A 24,212-nucleotide genomic window follows, 5' to 3' on the forward strand; every position below is an offset into this window, starting at 1 on the left:
TAAACAGCTGTGTCCGGGAGTTGCCATGGTGCCGGCAATTACCAGCAATTATTATATACACATTTTATTGACTGAAAAACACCAAAACTCAAAGAAACAATATAAACCGAAATATGGAAATATATTCTATTATTTTTGAGTCGTAATAGTGGTGAGAATCATTGACTCTAGTACAGCGGCGTCGGCACATCAAAACCCTCGACATCCCTAGCCACGACTCGACAAATTTATGCGCAAAAAAAGTGAAAAAGCGGAAAAGAAACGAAAGAATTTATGCACACTTGTACGTGAATCTCATTTAACAATAATTATAACAAAGAGCATTCGAGTGTAAACGGCAGAATACGATTCCACATAATATGTAGACATCAAAGAGCATAAAGTGGCAGTGTTTTAACTATGAAAAACTACAAAAATAAAAAGAAACTTCCGCAGACGTCAGCAGAGGCGCAGCAGAAGAGATAGACAGCGACAAAGCGGCTGGGCATAGAGGAGCCAACGAGTACCGTTGTTGCTGGACGACGACTCACGCAAATTGGCCTTTAAATATAATAATAACTAAATAAATCTCAGACAAACGAGACTGTAATTGTGGGGCGGCAACGTGTGCCGTTGTCATGCATTTTGTCACACAGCAGCGCCAACAGCAGCAGCAGCACCACCAACAACAACAACAGCAGCAGAGATCCACCTCATCCTCGAATTCCTCAATAGCATCCACCTCATCGGCACCGTCGGTCAGCGCCAGCACCCGCTTTGTGGCCCTGTGCAAATCTTCCAGTCAAGGTGCCCTGCCCAAAACCTTGGCCACCGCTCAAAGCCTCTTTCGCCAGTCGTCACATCACCACAACAACAACAACCACCACCACCACCACCAACGCCACAGTAGCTATCATAGCCAGCAGCACCAACAACAACACAACCAACAGAGGCACAAACGCACTGTCAGCCTGAACTCGACGCCCATGTGAGTGTGCCACCCCAAAAAGACTAGTCTTTTAAAAATATATAATTAAAAGCTAAGCAAATTAATTTTTGGTGTAGGTTTTTTCGCTGGTTTGCATGTTTTAAAAGTTACTCTTTCCCTCTTGCTGCTTATATTGCATGTCGTTTATACATACATATCATATATGTAGTATTCCATTCCTTTCAGTTGGCTTATCTACTGGATAATAATACCATACCCCAATTGCGTTCCCAGTCTACGTAGTCTGCTTGCTTGCCCCACAAAAACTTTACCTTTTACTTCTTGCATTAGCCCGTTTTACTTATTTTTATTGCGCAACAGTTGCGCGCGCTCAGCCGTGCAAACGTATTATTTTATTTGTGTCTAAAATAGAGAGTACTGTGGGTTTGTTGGTAATCTGTTTATTTAGCTGCTATTCAAAAATGTTGGCCCTTTTTTAACAAGATGAAATAGTTTTTGGTGCCTAAAGTAGTACACTTTTAGGCAGTTGAGAAGATTTTCTACTCCACCGAGTGCGAGAAAATGGAAATACAATAACCCCTTGTGAGATTAAAATCGTTGTAGGTATTAAATGCGTTTTGGGGATTTCAATTACAAGCGAAACTGTCAGAGATTAAAACAATTTTTTTTAAAAGTAATTATACAAAGTTTCAGGAATTCGTTAATTGTAATTGTCTCTCTTTGTTTAAGAAACAGGTTTTTAACATTAATTTGTTGTTTAAATTACCCCAAATGCTATTAAACGTAGTCAGTGCTCAGTAAAAGTAGCTTTTAGAATTGTTTCCATTATAAAATAAAAAAAGGTTCCTTTCCAAAAATATAACATATGTTTAATACGAGCATTATCTTTAAAAATTAAATCAAATGTGGTGTCGGAGGTAATTCCTTTTAAATTTCCACACAGCTTTTAGTTTTTAATGGCCGCAATCCAATCCAGACTTGATTGGAAGACAGAAGTAGCTTATGTTTATAGACTTGGCTGGAACTAACTCTGGTGATAGCAGAATTAAGCCCCATGGAAAAAAATCTGGCAGTGTGCGGTCTAGTTTGTTTTTGTAGGCCAACTGGTGCTCTAAATCAGCTGTGCGTGTTGGAGAACGTCGTTTTGGCACAAATAGTGGCTCAGTTCTTCTACTGATACCACTGTGGAGACGTTTTACATCACTATTTTAGTGTTTTTTCGTTGTCTTGCAGTATAGATTTGATTTGAGGACTGGTAGAATACGAATAATATATAATAAATATATGTATACTTTACTTGTTTGGCTCTCGGTATATGGTGCTTTCTAACAAGTGTTTGAAACATTTGAAACTCACTGTATATGCATAATCACAGATACACATGTACATATTGTATGTATACGCCGTATCAAAATTTGTGCGAGTGCAGTGAAGCGTTTTCCATATAACCAGCATGACCGAATCACAAACTAAAAAGGAAAAAAAACAAAGGTTTTCCGACTAGCCTTGGCTTGCCAGATACGCGTCGTGTGTGTCTGTGGAAAAACAGATTGTGCGGGGAAGGTGGGGAATACTTGATGTATCCGCCAAATATATGTATATATGTATGTGGGTTGTTCTTTATCAGACACTTTGTTGAATGAGTCTAGCGTATGCAGTAGTCGGCCAAACGTCTCGAATCAGTCTTACTCATTCTCGCCTGCTGGGGCCTTTGGGGGCTGGCTGCCTTCGCCTGCCAGCCTGCCTGCCTGCCTGCTTTTCTCTGCGCTATTGCGATTCTCTCTCTCGAGTGCAAATCGTAACGTCGCGCTGAAATGACGTGCCCGGCACAAGCACAAACCGCCTCGAACCACCATCGCGTGCCTTAGAATAAAAAAAAAAAAAAACCATCAGACAGCAAACAAACAAACAAACCAACAATAGAACAAAACGGACAGAATAGGCCAGAAATTAATTAAATAATTAACAGAAAAACGGTGGCGCGGCATGTCATAGTAGCGCTAACGAACGCGAATATGTGGGATAGTTCATAAATTAATGACATTCTGCCAAAACAGTGCTAAAAATACCATATTTTATTTTTGCGCCGTGTTTTCGCGTTTCGTCATCGGTTTTCTTTCTTTTGCTGCTGCTCCTGCTCCTACTGTTCTTCGAACGATGACATACATTGGGACGGTCCCCCAACAATAAAAGAACGAACGCCCCCCCCTCAAACAGTAACACCCCAACAAAAAAAGCAAAAAAAGCAAAAGCAATGCCGCACGAGGAACCTAAAAAACCGCATAGAAAAACCCTAAACGTGGAACCAAAGAAAACCAAAAGAAAGAAAATGTAATACACTTTTTTGTTTGTTGCCCACTTTTATTATTGATTTTTCGCCAGCTATTCGATTCTGTTGCATTTTGAAACGGGAACGAGAGAGAGAGGGAGAGAGAAAATATTAATTACGATTTTGACAACTCGTTGCTCCTCGCCGCTTCCTGGATAACCCTTTTAGAGATATACTACCTGCCGTATACCTGTATACTAGAGACTGTTGTGAGGTGGTGCCGTTGGTAATTGTAATTAATTCTTTAGCGGTAGCTAATGTAGTTTTTATGGCTAGGCCACCGCAAAGGTTAGAGTTCAACGGGGTCCCCTGAGGCTGCCAGAGGTGAGTGTAGTCGCTGCACTTTCAATTACATCGATGAAACCCACAATAATTGATATACTATATATGTATATATATATACTTCGTATATTTGGTTTTGTTATTTTCTATAGAGCATTTTCCTAGGAATTTCATCTACATTTGCCCTCTAAAAAAATTCCACTCAATTATTCAAAAAATTCCAATGATTTATCGTACCGGTTTTAAGATTATTTTCAATTGTTTCATAGTTTATTTATCAGTTATAGCGGCTTTTTGGCTAGATAATTTTTTCCCAAAAATTTCTCAGCTCTCTTATCTGTGATCTTTCGCCGAGTCTGTGACTCGTATTTACCAGCCACATATGAAGAGAGTTTTTATGTACTGCATAGTATATAATCTCTGATCTTTCTCACATTCGAAGTGACTCTTTCGTAATCACAAACAGTTTTTGTATATACTATATGCATGTGTAATTGATGTAGGGGAATTATCATTTAATGATTCCACTCCAATCCACTTCGTTATTTGTTTGTTTCTACAATTCCCGATTCGTATTTGCGTTGTTGTTGGTGAGGCTTAAATGAGGCTTTTTCATCTCAACAAAGTGTACATCATATTTCACTTTTTCTATGAACTTGAACGGGGACAATTGATAAGGCTTGGGTTTTGAGTTATTTTTAAAGACCCTCAGGGATACATTCTTTATATTATGAGGGGAGTATAGTGAGAGGAATATGTAGCTATTTTTGTACATAAAGATAATGGAAAGTTTTTTTGTTAAAGCGTTCATCACAAAGAAAATTGTTTTCTTTTGCGGTAAAAATCTCTACATATTGTATAGTCTATCGGTGGGGCATTCTTGGAATCGAGGCAGTCCAGGTCCCAGTCTTCTGTCTAACTCCAATTCAATATGTATTTTGTTTTTGCATTCTCGTGCTTCTTGTACTTCTGGAAATGGAAGCACTTGGCAGTAAAAACTTACTCTACTCGTAAAGCACTACAAATACATATTTATTCTTACTGAAAGCTAAATGAAACCGCAAAAACTCTGTCTGCATTTTCATATTCGGTAACAAGACATTATGCCTCAGGTACAGACGAACTGCTGTAGCAGAATATCGTAACCCCCAGGTGCAGTCGTCCTATAATTGACATATTTTCAACAACACAAAACGAAACAGATGTGGGGCTAAATATAATACATCATTACCCTAGCAGGGGTATCACCAGGGTAGGGTATTTCGACCAGATGTTTGCTAGGCACAGCATGAGATATTGGGGTCTATCTTGTGGATATATTATTTATTGATCAGCAGCAGCTCTGATACTGCCAATTTCGCTCAATCTGTTTTTTTCCAATGCAATCCAGCTGTTAGTTTGTTTGGCTTTTCGGATCGAATGGATTGTCGCTCTGTCATAAAAAGATAATCAAGTTTTTGGCATTATGTGGGTCAGCCTTATCTTGTTAAAATTTTGTTAATGATCACCCCAAAATTAGGCTTTCTTTCTTTTAATGTTGTATGTTATACTGCGGTGTAAAGGCTGTTAGTCTGCCGCGTTATGCACAAGCATTGTATGTTGTTTTTCAAATTATCAGGCATTCGCTTGTGTGTCTCGAATCAGCCATTCCCTTTTGCAGCATTCGCTTGTGCGTCTCGAATCGAGCATCAATTGGCCACGCGTCATGCACACGCAATGTATGTTCTTTAAGAGCTTTTCAGCCATTCTCTTGGTCAGCCGTGGCTCGTGCGACTCGAGACGAGCATCCACGTGCCGCGCGTCATGTGGTAACGGCTCACACCGCTGCAGTAGCTCTTTAAAATCGGTTAAAGGCTTCGATGGCCTAAGAACTTGATATTTGAAGGGTCTATTGCTTGCACAAATATTGAACGACGCACGTCTGTGGGCCTGTGGGTCTGACCATTAACATCTGGCGGACTGCTTTATCAGAGCAAAAAAAAAAGCGAATATCTTATCGCTCTTATCACCACTAAATGGTATACATACTGGCCCATAAGTATATGAATATACATATATATGTATATATTGAAAATAATAAACAATTGTGACGCACACACACACAGGCACAGGGGCTCAGAAAAGCTCACAGAAAATACAGAAAAATAGTACACAATAGAATTGATTACCATCGTTTAATGGCAATTGATACACCATTCTGTCGCAGCCCACTGAGACAAGAGCATGTCTAATTGAAAATAATATATACATTTCCATAGCCGGTCGTCGTCCGACACATAATAAAAATAATATGTTGAAAGGAAAGTGGCGCAAAAAAAAGCGAGCGCCTCGCGTTCTATGGTATGGAAAAATAGTCGCCCACTAAATAGAGCATAACAAAAAATAATTGATTCGAATGTGTGTCGTGTGTGCGGAGTGCTATCAGTGCCGCGAAACGATTAAAGGAAATTAATTAGAAGCGAAATTACTGGGAACGATGATCAGCTCCGGCGATATTGTCTCTCTAACAAAACCAATTGACAGGTGTCGATGGGGGGGCGGCACTACTCTGCCCACTTCATTGTCTCTATTGGAGCTGTTTGCTTATCATTGCCACTTGCCACTTGCCACTTGCGGAAAACAGCAACTGCTTAAAAACCGCATTTCATGAATTATCAATTGTGATTTGCAGGAAAAAGCGTTGTGTTTGTGTGAGAGTGTGGATTCAAAGAGGTTGAACTTTGGCAAAAGAGTTTAGATTATCAGCATTTACTAATAAATCCCATGTATGTGCGTTTTCCTATAAACGGAGGCGTTTTATCGCCCTAAGGAGGGTTTGAGTCACGCTTAGTGTTGATGAACTCAAATTGATGATTAGAAGAGCCTTTTTACGTCACATTTCGCCATTTATCTGGTATGCCTCAACTGGAAATATACAAGTAGATTTCTCCATTCTTTTGTGTCCCCTAATCTGCATAGTCCTCGCCTCCAACTTTTTCCAGATTGCACAAGCAAAAAAGTCAATGAAAAAGCAAAAAAGCGACCGAGACTGGGACCGAGGCTCGGTCCCGAGAGATCAGAAACAAAATACACACAATACAGTGTGCGGGATGTGGCATATTCTTCTTCGAGTCGAGTGTCGTCTCGTCTGGGTCCCACAATTTTCTACAAACAAATACTCAGTCTTTGGTGACGCACCACGTAGATCGAGACCCGAGACCCTTCTATGTCGCAAGATTGCAAAAACAACTAAATTTCTTGGGCATGATTCAGCGCATTGATGCTCGAGTAGAATTTCGTTTATAATGGTTGTTTTGTGTTTGATATTACTTGTCAGGGTTTGCAAAATTGTACTCAAATCGGCAGTTTCTTGAAAGTTCTGTCCACACTCGTTTAGGGTCTTCTTGATTTTGAACTGGAAGTAACTTTAGGGATGCTTAAACGTATTTGAAGTATTGAGTTCGTATATCGTTTCAGTGAACTCTTCGTTTGTTGTTGGTTCTATTTGTTTTAATTTTCAAATCTCACTGTAACTTCTATCCAAAATCCTATAAACTGTGAACCTTTCGAGTTGGTTTCAAGAGTTTCCTTTCCTCACGTTGTAAAATAAAGTAGTTTCTTCTCTATTCACTAAAAGTGGGTGAATTTTCCTATTAGTTTGTGGTCCAACCTTTTTCCTGCCTTTAAAAAATGTAGCCGTTTTTTTTGTAGGTTTTGTAGATCTTCCTTCCCAAAAGTAGAAGTGCGATTTTTCGGTTGCTATTAACGACTTATCCTCCTTTAGGCATGACTTTTAATTTGGCATTCGTTATTTTTGATTTGTTTATGCATTTTATTGTAGGATTAAAGATTTTGATACTATAACCAACCCAACAACAACAAATGCCCGAACTGCCGATAGTCCGTGCAGTAGTAAGCCCCCAGCCAATGCCAATGCCAACATGTTAGCTGAGACACAGCACGAGTCACAGCCAGAGTCACAGTCACAGTCACAGTCACAGATACAGACACCGCCACTGGCCAAACAAACGCCGGAGAGGTGCCAGGAGGAGCCGACTCCTCAGCAGCAGGAACAGCCGCAGGAGGAGGAGTATCCGGATCCGGATCAGAGGATCGGAGAAGACAGGCCTGAGGAGAGGGCGGCCCCGGCTTCTTGTAGCAACGGTGGCGACAGGTAGGTGGGATCATACAGTGCTCAGGAAACTCTCCAGCCAGGCCTTGGTCCAATTCCGTAAGAGAATACGTTTATTCCAAAATTTGCATGCCTAGTTCAAGAGTTTTTCCATTTAATCGAAAAAAATCGAATTAGTAGTTTAGATGGGACTTGGATGTGGAATCTATACTTATTTTGGGTCTTCCCCCTACCATTGCAGGCGCGATTCCATCACCGAGGAGATCGTAATTACAACAACTACAACAAACAGCAAACTTCTGACCATCCAGGAGGCTGCCGGCATCCTCGAGCACAGCAGCATCTCCATTTCGGCGTCTTCGAAACAGAACTCTTCCACAACAACAACCTCAACGGCAGCGGCGGTATCCACAGCAGGAACTGTAGCAGCGGCCACTGTCGCCACAGCAGTCGCAGCGGCGGCAGCAGCCTCAGGATCTCAGCAACGCAATGAGCCGTCGGTTGCCTCCTCCTCGTCCAATGGCATCAACAGCGGCAGCAATCCAAGCCTAGCCCAAGCCACTTCCAGCTCTAATACGAATTTGGCCCACAGCAGCAGCGGCAGCAACGTCCCTCAGACCTCAACGCCTACCATCAATATTGTAGGAAGCGATCAGGCCAGGGATCAGCCACTGCAGTCACAGAGCGTCGACTCGAACGGACACGCCCAGGCAGGCGGCTCCTGCGGGGACAGTCCCAGCAGCCGTAAGAGCTCGACCAGCTCCAAGGGACGGGCCAGTCAACCCAAACTCTCCACATCGAGCAGTGGACGAGATGAGGTGAGTGGACTGGAGCCATCGGATGACAATTTGGGTATTAGGTGGGAAAACAGAATATCGAAAACAGGGTGGAAAAAGCCAGTTGTTAGTTGGAGATACTCATGGGTCATTCACTGGAAATGCGAGAATTCCAGGGCTATCTTATCTGCACCTCCTCGACTCAATGTAAAGCTAATACACCTCTCAGCTGCGACTGGCTGTCTTTAGATTTTCAAGGGAAAAAACCGCTGTGAAAATTCCGATTCTTTTTCTGGGAATCTAAATTTGATTTCTACTCGACAGAGCGAGCCTCCAACACATGACTCACAACCCCAAGTGACTACCTTTTTTGTTTATAAAGAAAAAAATTGTCAATAAGGTTTCAAAAGCTTCCTGCATGCTTTATGAAGTCCGGAGTGGATGTTCCGAAGATCTGGAAGTCTCGCAAGCCTCCTTAAAAGCTTTATTTGGCTGCAAGAATCATTGGGTTCTTCTGAGCATTATAACGAATGGACTAGCGTGTCTTCTGACTGTAAATTGTAATGAAGACCGTATCCTCAAAGGGAGATGCGGTAATGTAAATATCCTAAGAGAAATAGATCATTTTTTACCAATCAAAAAGCTTTCCAACCCCCTGGATTGGTGTATAAATCATTTCTGATATGAAAGGTCAAAGTACATAAGCCAGCGATAAAAATTCTAGCGATTAGACCGTAGTTTGATTAGAACTCAGTCAATGTAAGTTTTTTTTATGATTTACCACTTGTTTCCATGGAATTTTCAAGGGTAAAGGCATGGTCAAGCCATATGTGGAGCTCTTCGACAAAGCAGAATCAAAGTTTGATTATTATTTGTAAAAAAAAATCACACCTTTTGATTAGATTTTGAAGATTGTTATCAATCAGCAGTCTTCGAATGTATCTACAGTTCTTTCTCTGTGACCCTGTACTTTCTGAAGTGTGGAATAGATGCTCGAGAAGAAGACCGTCAACTATTTCCGGTTTTTATTTGCATTGGCAAAGAAAAAGCTTTCCGTACTGTGGGATTTGCTTAAGCCATTAGCACACAACCAGCGAAGGTGTGAAATCCAGTCCAAGACAGCAGATCGACCGCACGAGTGATTGATGAATCGATGGCTTGACAGATGGATGGATGGATGGATAGATGGATAGATAGGTTTGGCTGACAAGACATGACAAAATGAGACATCAGTCACAGTTTAATAACTGCATATATCGAACGTCAGTGTTTGCGGGCTCAATCTAATCGTTCCAATTGATAGTCGGCACACACAAATGTGTCAGTGTACGCGCATATGCATATGTAAGTATGTACATATGTATATAATGTATGGGCATACCCTATCACCTATCCAACGTGCCGCAGCTGATTAGAATTACCCTTCAGCGTCAGGCAAAAGCAGAGAGCAAAAAGCGAAAAGCGAAAAGCTCGCGACATAAATTTTCGGTCGAAGCTTTTTCTGCCTTTGCCGCCCCATTGATAAGATTTTCTATACATTTTTTGTTTGTTTCTGTGTCGTGTGTGGGCCCGTGGCTGGCAATAGCAAAGCGGTATTCAATAAGCGACGGAGCGTCTCCACGGGTACAATATCAAGGTAGAAAACAGAGAAAAAACCGGCACGAGTGTCGCGAATTTGTTGCTAATAATTGGTGGGGTCATAAACAGACGATAGGCGTGTGGGCTTGATAAGAAAGCAAAACCTAAACACCTGGCCGAAAGTAGTTTCCTCTGAACCAGAGGTGAATCACCAAATAAATTGACAGCGACAGCAGCAGCAGCAGAAATAAAACAATTGTTGCGACGGGTAGCCGACGATAAAGTTGCTGAATGGTTGAATGGAAATTTTAATGGTAATGGATCAACTCTCCCTTTCCCTGCAGGACACCGCACAGAACAAGCTAAGCAACGAGCTGACGCTGCATGAGTTGAGCATTTTGCGCGTTGACCGAGCCACCGCCGATCCACAGGTGAGCAGCAGCTCCAACTCCAACGAGAAGTCAGCCAAGCCCTCGAGGCTGTCGGAGCGGGCCAAAAAGAAGTCCTGGTACAACGTCATTTATCCCAACTACAAGTCCCGAGCCGGCGACTTTAAGAAGCTCTTCAAGGACGTGCCAAACGATGAGCGACTGATTGTGGGTAGGTCACACTACACTGGGGGCTACACCCACACACTCGACTCGAATCAATTTAAAATTCAATTTATTCGTAGATTACTCGTGCGCCCTGCAACGGGATATATTGGTCCAGGGCCGTCTGTATGTCTCACAGAACTACGTTTGCTTCCATGCCAACATCTTCAGCTGGGAGACCTATGTGAGCATCAAGTGGAAGGATGTGACGGCCATAACCAAAGAGAAGACCGCCTTGGTGATACCCAATGCGATATCGATAGCCACTAGCAAGGACAAGTACTTCTTTGCCACATTCACATCGCGCGACAAGTCCTTCTTGATGCTCTTCCGTGTCTGGCAGAACACGTTGATGAACAAGCAATTCTCGCCGCAAGAGATTTGGAAATACGTCCACAACTGCTATGGCGAAGAGCTTGGCCTGACCACCGACGACGAGGACTATATTGATCCCACACTGCATAAGGATACGGAGACCGATGTGGAGTTTCAAACCGCCATTGATGACGACCAATCGAATCAGTCGCAGCAACAACTACAGCAGCCCCAGCAGCGCCTAAGCGGCAACAGCAGTGCCAGCAGCGGCGGCAGCGGCCGGGCAGCAGAACCACGCAAATCAAAAACGAAATATTTCTTCAACTCTTCAAAATCTTCGAATTCAGCCAACGCCTCGGCCAGTGGCTCGGACAACAACAAAGACAGTAACCGAAAGCTGAGCAAGAAGATGAAACAGAATGCCAAAGAGCTCACGCTGAGCTCCGTGAAGCCAGCGGAGCAGTCGGTGGGCGTCACCATGATGAATTTACCCGGCAGCGCCGGCAGCAGCAACAGGAACAGCACAGAAAGTTCAGCCGCCACAGCAGCAGCAGCTTCGACTAACAATACAAACAACAGCAGCATCAGCCTGACGACCACAGCCAGTGGCAGTGATAAGAAGAGCGCGGAAAAGAAGATCAGTACGAGTTCCAACTCGGGAGCAGCAGCAGCAGCGGCGGCAGCAGCAGCAACAGCAGCCGCCGCCTCGCTATCGGCCGCGGCAGAGGCTAAGCAAGTGGCAACGTTGGAAAGCAAGCGAAAGATGAGCAAAAATCATCGGCAACGCGAAGCAGAATTGGTCGGCAAGAATGCCGAAGAGCAGGCACCCACAGATGTCTCGGATTCGTCCGATTCCGAGGAGAATAATGTGCCGTAAGTGTGGGGAGTGAACTCACTAGTGCAGCTATTAATCTTGTTGAAATCTTTCACAGATTCGTGGCCACCACCGAGTGCACGTCGACGCACGAGGGCCGACAAATTGTCCACACCATTCTGCCCATCAGCGTGGACACGCTATTCAATTTGCTGTTCACAAAATCAAAATTCGTAACGGACTTCCATGCCATGCGCAAATCAACGGACTTGGTCATGGGCGAATGGACCAAGAACGAGGAGGGTCTCAGTGTGCGCGTTGTCAATGTCACCGTACAATTGGCCGCCTCTGTGGGACCCAAGACCTCAAAGGTACACTCATGCGCTTAAGGGAAAGAAGGAAACAAATGAATTGATTGTTTTTGTAGGTAACCGAATACCAGACGATGAGGCCATGCAGCAAGCCTGGGGAACTGTATTCCATAGACATAAATAGTGTTAATGCAGGCATTCCATATGCGGATAGCTTCAGTGTGCTCATACATTTTTGTTTGGCCAGGTATGACGCCTTTAAAGACAGTGCAGTGTGCATTAATATTAATATTCCTTTACTATAGAACTGTCGATGATCACACCATGCTGTCGATTCATACCCAAATCAAGTATAAGAAATCGATTTGGGGCGTTGTCAAGGGATTCATCGAGAAGAATACGTGGGCGGGTGTTGAGGATTTCTTTGGCGCTCAGTTGCATGCCCTCCAGAGCGAGACGTGTATACCGCCTGCCAAGGGCAAGGGACGGAGGCCGAGGCGTGGTAAGCATTTAGATGTAAGCAATAACAAACAATTAACAATGCAACAACCACAACAACAACAAGAACAACAGCAACAATGCAAAGCATAATCTTTAATTCTATACAAAAATATGGAATAGTATAGTCTATTCCATATGTATTCTATATATTTACACTGCCAATGCCAATTGCCATTTGCCATTGCCATTGCCATTGCTTCTTCTAACCACACACACAAAAAAAACCACTCACGCATGCATACCAATCATTCCAACAACTGCTACAACAAAACCTCCAACGAAAACCCAATTCCAATATGCAAAAGCTACAACAAGCTACAAACAACATACACCACAACAGGCATAAATCAACAATCAACAACAACGAAAACAGCAACAGCAGGGACGACAGCTGTAGCAACAGACTCGACAGCTGTAACCGAAACAGGAACAGCCACCAGCACGGACAATGACAGCATACGAGAGCCATCACGACATCATTACCATCATCATCATCAGTCGGAACAACATGAGCATCATCAGCACCAGCACCTGCACATGCACCACCATCACCATCATCATCACAGTACCTCCAGTAGCCAACAGCCACCGCATCAGCATCAGCATCCGCACAATCAAAGGCAGCCGCATCATCATCAGCACTTGCATCATCATCATCAGCATTCGCAGCAGCCACTGTGGCACCATCGTAAGGCCATATTTCAGTCGAGTAAAGGTACACACAGCCAGTGACAGCTATGTAGAATAATGGGAAGCCATTGCCAGAGGAGTAGGTATTATTTGTGTGTTTTTGAAGAGTTAAAGCTTTCCTTTAATCATTCTATGTTATAAATAATTTCTTTGTAAGCCTATCTCCGATTTCCGTTTGAAATGGAGCTGTGCCATAAATGCTGTCCAGCTTATCAGAGCAATATTGCCGCAGGTGTTGTTATCAGTGGCAAGTGAATGCAGGTGTCGGAACATATGGTGTGTTCTAAATCTTTGCACGTGCCATGGATTTTAATTGCAAAGATTTGAATGCCAATCTAATCTCCACAAATCAACCAATTCGAACAATGTACACACCTGTGGCACCTGTCTCGGCATTGAGTAATGACTCAACTCATAGAATGCACATGACATGATAAAGATTTAGCATAAGATTGGGGCAGGGCACACTTGTGTGGTCAGCAGAGGGCAGGCCTTTTGACAACAACAACCAAATCTTTATCTGTGACTCGCGAGTCAATTCTCTGGCATTTTCATTTGGAGCTCGAGTCCGTGAGTCACTGTTTCGCGTCATGAACACGCAACTTATGTTGTCAGACATTTTCTTTTGCAGAATTCGCTTGTGCGGTTCGAGCATTCAATAATGTTGTAGGATTTCATAGCAGAAACTTTATATTAGCCTTTAAATCTGTAGGACTTCTCGAGTACCAACCACATTTTCATCAAATGGTCCCTCCCTTTTTCGCGAATGCTTTCTGCAATCATTCCAGACAACATTTTTTCAACTTTTTATATGCTTACTCTTTTGCATTCCTATATTATAATTCTCTTTGATAACCACTTCTCTTGCTGGCAATTGCTGAGACCCCATATCGAACTTATTCCTGTACCGATTTGCTTTGTTATTGCAGTTTAATTTTATTGATAGTTCTCTCGATTTTATGTTGTATCTCAATTGTTGTGTTTCTGTTGCCTCGCCATACCTCAGCATACATATGCGTGCACCTGATTCTAGCTCATATTTATTTTGGATTATGCTTTCAAATGATTTGATTTCTAACCGTGCCATTTGCCATTCCTCTCTCTGCGCTCGTCCCTTCTCCACAGGTACCGCCACACAAATACGCAGCTTGGAGGAAGCAGCTGGCGGCGGCAGCGGCACGGCACAAACTGGTATTAGCGATACACTGCTGGAGTCACATTTACTGTCTGGTGGCGGCGTCGCCGGGTCGGGGTCCGTTGGGGCCGCCTCGGGACATGCTCTGCTGCACGAGCACGGCAAGTTGCAACAGTTGTCGGGCCTGCAGCAGCAGCATCACCACCAGCAACAGCATTTGCAGAAGCACCTTGGCGGCGTCGATCTCGGCGGCGTTGGCAGCCTGCCACTGGCCCTGGGCCAGGGACAGGGACACAGATTCCTCAAACACAAGGGCTTGTCATTGTTTGTTATACTGTTGCTGTGCTTGATGCTGGCATTAAATGTGATATTATTACTTAAGCTCTGGAAGCTGGAGGAACGGATTGACGTGGATCTCAGTCGACGGGCGCGCTTCCCCAGTTTGGCGGCCTTAAAGTGAGTATCGAGGCCATTCCATTTGTAGAACAGCTCCTCTTAACACTCAATTTCTATTCGATTCACAAGGGAACTTCCCAACACAAATGAGGAATGGCTGGAGCTGTTGCGTCAGCAGGAGCAATCGCATGAGGGCGAGCTGCGCAAATGGCAGCAAGTGCTGCAAACTGCCATCGAGTTGCTGAAAAAGGTGAGCATTGTCTGCGAAAAGATCTACAACGATGACCAGCTGCGTCAGAGCATTGAGTCGATGTCAATGCACACTGAATTTTAAGCATCTCATTAAAATGTGAAAACAACTACAACAGCAACCACGACCACAGCAGCACACCAACAGCAGCAAACAGCAAGCGACAACTAATTGTAACTGAAAACACTCAAACACTCACACACAAAACACACACACACACACCAATACATGTATACATGCAGTGCGTTTCAAAGCGATAAGGCAGTTTTGGGAGTAGATAAACCCAGAAAACAGTGTTTGCTCAGAGTTCTTCTAGGAATTTTTGTTATATTTATTGGCTCCAGCTATCGTTCCTTATAGTTTCCTTATCACATAAAAATTCTCCTAAAACGCATGGAAATACCATACCGCTCAGAGACTAGGGATTACAAATGTGGACTATAATTCCGTGCTTCAGTGGTCAAGCTTTCGGGCAAGATTGCTGAATTGCCGAATGCTGCAGACACGAACTTGAAACCGAAACCTGGCGAACCGTGTAGGCGATCCCGTAGACTAAGGGCGAAATATTGTTAGAGGAAGCTCCAGGCGAAAGGATGATGCCAAAAACTGTCGTCACCAGAAGCCGAAAGCGGATGTGATGCTTTCGCCAAAAGCTTTTGCACCGAGTAGGTGATGCCGAAAACTGTCGCAACGAGTAGGACACGCCGAAGTTTGATGGCGAGTAGAGGCAGCAGAAGAACAGCTGGAAACAGTTCATTTTCTTTAGCTAGCCTTATTCAATTCAATAATATCCTCATAGCTTCCATTCTGATCAGAAATTGACACAGTTCGAAGATAGATTCCCATGATGTATTCGAAAGCAGTCACTTTGGCTTAGATATCCATATTTAAATAGATTATATCATCCTTTACTACTTTATAAGTCGTATATATAAAACAGACAACTTTTTTGCGTACGAAATCTCCACCTGCTCGAAAATTCCGAGTGAAATCTAATTGAAAATTGTTTGCCTTAACGTAGTGAAACGCACTGTACTAGCGGGCATTTGTAACTGATCTCTTAGTTAGAAAGACGTAAAAACTTAAACAATATTGTTGCATGTTCTCCTTTTCTCTGTTCAAGAAGCGTTTACTCTGGTGCAGACTGATGTGGAAACATCGGCAACATAAACCCAATGAATCTTCCACCTAAATTGCAACCAGAGTAGACGACTCTTTAGCTCTAGGTTTTTGTATTCCATAGACCCAAAAAGAAACCCAAGGCGAACACAATATGTTAAATGTTCGACTGAGACGCGAATGAAATGTAATGCATAATCAAACCCCCATTTTGTGCTGTCCAAATCAAATCAAACAAAATTCACCAAAATTCAGAAATTCAAAAGTTCAGAAAGATGAAAAATGTATCAAAATTCTGAGACAAACTCACACTCAAAATTCGTTAATTTTTGTAAGTAAATTTTGGTTTATTTCTTAAATGTTCTCCTCTGTTAAACCCTCTGGGAATTCACTCTTTTACTTCTGCTACTAACCACGACTAACCCTTTTGTGTTCACTAATCCTGTAATTTGATTATTTCCGCATGGAATGAGATTTAGGTTCTCCATGCATTTTTCTTCTATTCTTTTAACCTGCTCACCCAAACGTTTTTGTTTTTCAGACTGAAAAAACTTTGGCTGAGGTCATTGTACGCTAGCTGCAAAAAAATATCAAAGCAAAGCTATGCTAAATTTGTGGTGCATCTAAAATTAATCCAATCCAATTGTCTTCGACACAAGCAAGCAAAAGACCCACAGCACAGTCTTGGGCCCAAAGCAAAGCCACCAAAAAAAAAACAAAAATCTGAAATTGAATTTAAAATTCAACTAAAATTTAGTCACAAATCCCCCCACACATTCACCCACGAAACCCATACCCATACACATGAAACACATATGAAAATCCTCCCCGCAAAATTCGGCATTTCTACATATTTATGTCCTAGTCTCTAAGTGAAGAAGAAAATGTGTAATTTAAGGTATAAGTAGCTGCATTTTAGTTAGGATTAGAGCAATTGTTTATCGTTTTTTATTAACTGCATTTACGTTTGGCACCTGTTCGTTTGGCTTTGCTTTAGACAAATGTATCTACAAATTCCTCAAGTATTTCATATCTCAGAACATACCAAAAAAAAAAGAAAAAAGGAAAGAAAAACCACAAGCAAGAGGGCGTGCCCTGAATTTTTGTTTTAGAAAATTCATTAAGATGTCGAGCAAGCGCAAAACAGTAACAAAAAAATAATAATATATATAACGATTGCCAGGTCTTTGGCTAGGGGGAAATTTGATAAAAACGATTATACAAAATGTTTACTGTGTACAATATTTTTGTAACAACCAATCGAAACAATTGTGAGCAATTCTTTCGTTCTTTTTGTATAACTCCCCAAACCCCCCCTCCTTTTTGGCGCCCGTTTACAGTCGAACCCGATACAGAACCGACACTTCAAACAAACTCAATCTACAATGCTAAGCGCGTTGAGACCCAGAGATAATGGCATGCTCTATATATACACTATATATATGTATAAATATATATATATTTCGATATATATATATATAGCCAAGTATTGTTAGTTTGTAGTGGTTGCATTTTAACAGAACAAAGCAGAACAGAACGAACATAAGGGAAAAACAAAATGCAAAAAGGCAAACGGCAACAACTTGTGCGATTTGCGAATGCTAAATGTTTAAACAGAATTATTTAAGCAAATAGTACATTTAGGTCTAAGCTATGAAAATTTCATCATATTTGTTGGTTAATGTCCAACACAAAATCAAAAAAACGAAACTGAAAATAGGCAAGAGAAACAGGAGAACCCCCACAAAAAAAAAATATATAAATTCTTGTCAACTTCATGTGAGCCTTCGCGAATTTGGCTTAAAAATTGTGTCACAAGTCTTAGTCTTAAAGTTAAATGAAGAAGAATGAAACGAACCCGAATGTTAAGCTGCAGTAATGAAAATTCTAATTTATTATAAAAACAAATAAATGAAAAATACAAAAAAAAAATAAAACAGAAAATGTTTTCTATATTTCCGATCGATGAAAAGTGGGTCGAATAATTCCATTTCCATCCACCCAACATTGCTGGTCGTAGATTTTACTGAAGAAATAATTTTAATGTTTTCAAGAAAGTGTGAACTTGGAAAAATATGAGTAGAAGAAGACTGAAGGAGCCCCATATCTGTATAGCTTTCGATGCTATAGCTAAAAGACAAATCTGTGAAATCCTCTATGATTTGATAATGTCTAACGGATTGGTCTTGTTAGTTCTTTCTTGATCTATGTAAGTTATATTGAGTTCTACGCGCTTATACAAATATGTAACTATAAAATTATGTATTATAAAAGAAAATATCATAAGGAATAGGATTGGATTAAGTCTGAATGGTATAGGTTTTTCCATACCGGAAGATTTATGAAGGAAATTGGGGGTTTTCCAGCTCTCATAATCTACGAGATTGAATGAAGACATAATATTTTTATTTATTTATTTATGGCTTCAAATTTATTTTTATGGATTTTATTTGCTTGTCTGTCAATTAACTTTTATAAATTTGAAAGAAACGATGAATTTGAAAACGATTTCACATGGTACTCCTGTGAAATGCCATGTGAGACCGGAACTTTTGAAACGACTGCAATTTATGTGAATATATCACAAAATTCTCTCAGAGGCGCCAACGGGGGACACCATTGACAGGAGTCGTTGGAGTCTTGGTTGGGTTGATGAGGCAAACTTTCGACTTGAGGCCCTTCGGGCGCAACTTGGTCTGAGAAGCCTTTGAGAGGTTTAGCTTTAGTGGTGCAGTAGTCTTGATGCGTGGTTGGTTTCCGCCGCCAGCCTTCCGAGGCGACATGGGCATTCGTTGATCTGGAGAGTGGTCGCTCAGGTTGGCCTTTGTTGTCGAGTCTCTTGAGGGCTGAATCATCTTGTTCTTCTTCTTGTAGCGCGTGCTAGTCAATGACTTTGACGTGCAGGCATTTAAGTTATTTTCCACAACTGAAGAAGCTCTCGAGTTGGTCGTCCCACTGCGAATCCTGGGCGCTATCTTTTGGGGCAGCTTATTATCGAGCACTTCCTTCTTGGTGGTGGACTGCTGATGCTGCATGACTACGCCCGTCCGCTTTTTGGTCAGATGCGATGCCAAAATATTTGATGGCTTCGGCGGTAGCAAGTCCCCATCGGACGAACAGCTCAGATGTTCACTGATACTTTTGCTGATCGCCTTGGATTTATCTCGGATAGTCTCGGCGATCGGTTCGCTCTCTGGTTGGCTCTTCTGTGGATCGCCTTTACAAGCAAGGAAGATCTTGCGTTCTCGCACCAGGTCGTAGATGGATATGATCGGTGTCCCTGGAAAGTCAGCCATGCTAGCGAACCAAAGCGTCAAGAAACTTGCAATGCTTTCTGAAAAGGTTTAGTTATTAATACGAGAATAAAATATGTTTTCAAAAAATAGACACAGATATATAAGAGTGTTGTACGTACTAAATTTGGCAGTGACTATGTGTGACAATATTACACATTGACCACATCGGCCTACTTCATGTGGAAGGCAGATTGGTATATCAAAGATTTTTCACTTTGGGTCCTGTGCCAATTGTCAAAGTTGATCTCTTCGTAATGGGAATCGATTTAATACCGAAATGTGTAAGAATTAATGTAAAGACCCAATCAACACACCAAATTATGCCGAAAAGCTTGTTATTCTGGTCCTTGAGTCGCTTCTGTAACAAATTTAAATCCTTTATCAGCTCCTTGATCTGTAAGATAGGAAAATTAGGGAGCAAATGGTGATTTTCGTACCCTAATAGTTGGGGACTCCCTTTTTTATTACTTCTGCTCCTTCATCGAGGATAACCGTCATGAAATGGAAAATTCTACATGATTTTACATGACTTCTACATCAATTTGGTAGTTTATGCTGTCAACGTTGATATTTGGCGGTGCGCCACTTGAATGTAATATACATGCATTATACATGTACGTCAAATACTTTGGAAATGTAAAATTTTATGTAGACTTCTTCGTCCAAAATAATTAGTTTTTAAAATAAATATAGTAAAAAGTTAAATGTACGCCACTAACGCCTATAACAAATTTACAGACCTCATGAAACATCCCTTTGTGTCGTCAATGCTCGTGCTCGAAATTATCAAAATTGACAATCACAGACTGAGTATAGACCATATTTTTGAAGATATATTCTTAATTTAAGTAACATTTCCTTTAAAGATATGTTAGCTGATATTGTATAGAAGGTCGAATGTCTTGTTATTCCAAAAACCACCAAAACTCTCCACGTTTGTTGGGTAAGCAATTTCAAAAGCCTATTCGCAATCCATTTGAAAATATATGAACGGAAGTTCATTATTTGCAATTAAAACACCTTCAAATTGTACTGAAAGACCGAGCAAATTTTTAAAGAAAAACACAACAAATAAAGGCGGATTCTGGAAAATACTTTGAACCTCAATACAAAAATGGTTTAATGGCCCATATTACAGGTCAAAAGCCCTATAAGATATCCATGTGACGATGGATGACTAACTTCACAGAGTTATTGTTTGGTCGACTTTGTGTGGCGCTTTACCGCTCCGCTTTCTTTTGTTGCATTACACAGCTCTCTGGGGCATACTCCGTATCACAAATGCCAACCTGACTGATAACAGTTCAAGTTCATTAAACCTCACACGAATCAGGAAAAATTTTGTGAAATAAAGAATAAGTGAATAAGTTCAATAGCGCCTGAAAAAGGAATGGAGAATGGTACGATTGTAAAAATTACAAATATTTTGATAGAGAAATTATAAAGAAATGGCGGACCTCTAAAGGGGAATTTTATATATTTTTTACATATTAAACTTGGTGAAATGTATACTTTGGGGTTCATCCGCTTTAAAAGTAATCTACTTATAGGATATATAAAATTTTATTGCGTTTTTTTTAACACCTGTAAGTGTGAATCTGTTAAAGGGATTTTGGATCCAAGAAATAGAGAAAGTGAAGTATAGTAATAATGTTGAAAAGGAGAAACGTTTAATCGAATAATTGACTCCAGATTTGGCATTAAAGAAGCATCAGAAAGGGTTGCTTCTCTCGGATTGTATTTTGTTTATTGAAATTTAAGTAAAATTGATTAAAATTATAGCAATTTGTAAAAGAATTCAAAACTAAATGAGTCGAAATTTTAGTATGCAACAAAGAAACGAAATAAAAACCCAAATTCGCCATTCGCTTAATAAATTTCTTCTAGAAATTCAATATTTGTTAGGCCCACACACATATGTATACTCTCCCATACATATACAACGAGGAGGGCACGCACGCACGCACTCTCCCAAAAAATAAAAAAATTAAGCAAAAAAGAAAGAAGGAAAGAAAATACGAATCTTATCAGCGGTCGCTGCCGCCGCAACAACAAAACAGAGATTCTCAGTACAGTAAACACCTTAACCAGAGCGAAAACCAAAAAAACAAGAGACAAGCAGACCGAGGGTCGTTGCATTTGATACCCTAGCTGATTGATCGAGTTATTTAATTTTGATTAAATACGAATATAGACTCTATATTCTCCACACTCTATACTTTATATTTTGGGGTGACCTGATACTGATTTACGAACATTTTGTAAGTTCTCTAAATCTTAAACTTTTTAAACGATAGATCAATACTATGACAGGGAATGATAGCAATTTCCTTTTGAGTTCTGATGATCGGAAGAAACAAACAAGTTTATCTACAAGGACGAAGTCTACAACCATCGTTCTCGTAGCCATGCGATTCTTTGTCTATAAATAAGAAGGTTCTGTATAGCGTTTAAGCTTCGTAGATATCTTTGTATCTTAAAGATTCAGGGATCACTTTTTGCATGGCAATCGTTTCCCATGCTGAAGATCACAAGTCCATTTCTGGTCTGAACTGGACTGCTCAGATCTACCCAAGTGACGAATACCTTTAAAGAGGGTATCAAAAGGCAACAACAGTTGCCAGTTTGCCAGTTGTGTTTTTCAAGGTTAAGAGCAAGTGCGTGTGCATGAATGTGCGTGAATGTGCGTATCGGTGTGACTATCTGCCCGCGCCGCGCCGCCTTTCTCGCACATTTTGCACATTGTGCGTATAAATAAAAAGCAACAAAAAAACTTAAAAAAAACCAGCAAAAAAAAAGGAACAAATTGCTGAACAACATTTTTTATAGAGACGCACAAAAAAAGAGCGTAGACTGCAACAACAACCAGAACGGGAAAAGAAACGCGACGGCGGCTGTTCGTTCGGTGACTTTTTATTCCCGGTATTTTTTTTATTTTTTGGGTTTATGGCCACCCAATAAAAAACTTAATATTGCGGCCAGGAGGCTAGAGGTAAGTTCATACATATGTAGGTGTGCGTGCGTGCGGTGGGGGGGGCAGACAGGAAGAAAGTGAAAAATCATCATTATTTAGGCCTAATATGCAGTTGGTTGGTATTTTCCATTTGATTTGGTCAACGACCCAGTTTATTGTCCACACTCTCTTTCCCGGCATAAGCTCAGCCATATACATATATACGGACATGATTCTATATATTTCACGCATTCAAATTGCGTATACGCAGCGGCTGCCACATTCTCTCAGTGCGAGTTTAATGACTGATAACATTTTAATGCTAATTTGCCAAAAAGAGAGAGAAAGGGAGAGGCACTTGGGGACTACATATGTATGTCCGTATGCGTATATTCAATAAGCACTTATATCATGGCAATTTTACGACGAATTAGAAATTTATGGGAAACAGAATTGGGAGGAATTTTTGACTTAAAACTTTTGTAGTTTTGAGTAGTGCACGAGCGTGAAGGAGTATTTTGAGAGAAAGCTAAATTACACGGGCTTAAGTGCGAATGTTGATGAGGAAACTCAATTGCAGAAATGAAAATGAAGATTAATGATTGTCCTCTTGAGCCAGAGGAAAATACTAAGCTACGAGATCTGCTCTGTGTACAAGTAATTTATGGTTCTTCTTATTTCATGTTGATAGTTTAAGAGGCTGGAGAATAGATAACATACATATATGTACGCTAAGTGATTCTTAAAGTGATTCTCTTTAAAATCAGTTTCGTTTGGTCATCTTTTATCTTTTCGGAGTCTCTGGGGGTTCTTTATACATCTTTCGCAATTGCAATTCTACATACATTATGTGATGGGTATTACAAATGTAAATATACATTACAGGGTAGATATTACATTCATAAATACATGCCTATTACATGTGGTTAACAGAGATTATGATTTAATGACACGTACATATGTACATATTGGCTCGCACCAGCCGATTTTAGTTTCTGTTATCATTTAACTTAGTAAGTCACATCCCAATGAAAATCTGGGGATCATTGTACGCAAAACCTTTATCCATACAATCAAGATCAGTTGACTTCCAAAAACCAAAACCAACTAAACATATTTTAGTGACAACCTCGAGCTAAACATCAAAACATCTTTCGAAAAGCTGTCGAGCTCTGCCCAAAAACGTGTTGTATGACTTCTGGGTTTCCAATCAAGACCTTTAATTTCTATCACCAAGTCGAATTCGCCGATCAATCTATCGCCGAACAACAGCTGCAACAAAAGCAACAACTTTTATTGACTTTGACAATGTTTTATCAAGAGCATTATCGGGGTGTGCGACTGTAAAGCGATTACATTGGCATTAACAGCGCTTGTAATACAATGTAAAAGAAATTCTCTCAACTGGAATGTAATGCTGATAGAGAGAGAGAGAGAGAGGGAGAGAGAACAAAATAGAGAGATCGGTTTCTGGAGTGAGAGCAAGGTGTATTTATACAGGGTGAGGCACTGCTTGTAGTCCACTCGCTCTCCCTCTGTGTGAGTGCTCTGATTGCTACGAAAGATAATCAGAAACAGCAATAGACTTTAATATCTTTATTTTCCTGAATTTGTAATGTCAGTGGAGACAGTGGCTTCTACAGTGCTATGATATGAAACATCCAACTTTCCTGAGAGCTTTCTCTGCGAGTGTCGCACCCTTTTCCCAATACACCTTGAGTGAGAGTAAGCGCCACACGCACGTGCAAAGCAGCCCGACAATGAAGAGAGAGCGCGCGTGCGAGAGAATGAATGTCATTCATGGGAGCTTCGCTTCGCTCTTCAGCGTCGACGCC

General features: G+C 41.1%; 2 protein-coding genes across 11 annotated transcripts; one reads left to right on the forward strand and one right to left on the reverse strand.

The window, feature by feature from the left end:
• Positions 1–3: 3 nt before the first annotated feature.
• Positions 4–17,669, forward strand: GramD1B (GRAM domain containing 1B). Of its 10 annotated transcripts, none has more exons than XR_004469387.1 (12): positions 4–967; positions 7,360–7,692; positions 7,892–8,468; positions 10,349–10,604; positions 10,678–11,785; positions 11,845–12,097; positions 12,154–12,284; positions 12,343–12,539; positions 12,879–13,253; positions 14,354–14,819; positions 14,889–16,459; positions 16,670–17,669. XR_004469387.1 is itself a non-coding variant. In XM_033380579.1 (12 exons), exons 1-12 carry the CDS (start codon positions 618–620, stop codon positions 16,703–16,705), a joined length of 4,203 nt encoding a protein of 1,400 aa, XP_033236470.1. In that variant the 5' UTR covers positions 4–617; the 3' UTR covers positions 16,706–17,669. The 10 variants fall into 10 exon arrangements, 9 of the variants coding, with proteins under 9 accessions (XP_033236470.1, XP_033236468.1, XP_033236469.1 ...); XM_033380579.1 differs by having other exon boundaries at positions 14,889–15,009; XM_033380577.1 differs by having other exon boundaries at positions 14,889–17,669.
• Positions 17,670–18,558: 889 nt separating this feature from the next.
• On the reverse strand, positions 18,559–19,643 carry LOC6903015 (uncharacterized). Its single transcript, XM_002132701.3, has 2 exons — positions 19,544–19,643; positions 18,559–19,462 (listed from the first exon to the last, which is right to left on the reverse strand). Exon 2 carries the CDS (start codon positions 19,422–19,424, stop codon positions 18,723–18,725), a length of 702 nt encoding a protein of 233 aa, XP_002132737.2. The 5' UTR covers positions 19,425–19,462; positions 19,544–19,643; the 3' UTR covers positions 18,559–18,722.
• Between the last annotated feature and the right edge of the window lie 4,569 nt (positions 19,644–24,212).

The sequence above is a fragment of the Drosophila pseudoobscura genome, chromosome 4, assembly GCF_009870125.1.
Source record: "Drosophila pseudoobscura strain MV-25-SWS-2005 chromosome 4, UCI_Dpse_MV25, whole genome shotgun sequence".
NCBI classification, from domain to species: domain Eukaryota; kingdom Metazoa; phylum Arthropoda; class Insecta; order Diptera; family Drosophilidae; genus Drosophila; species Drosophila pseudoobscura.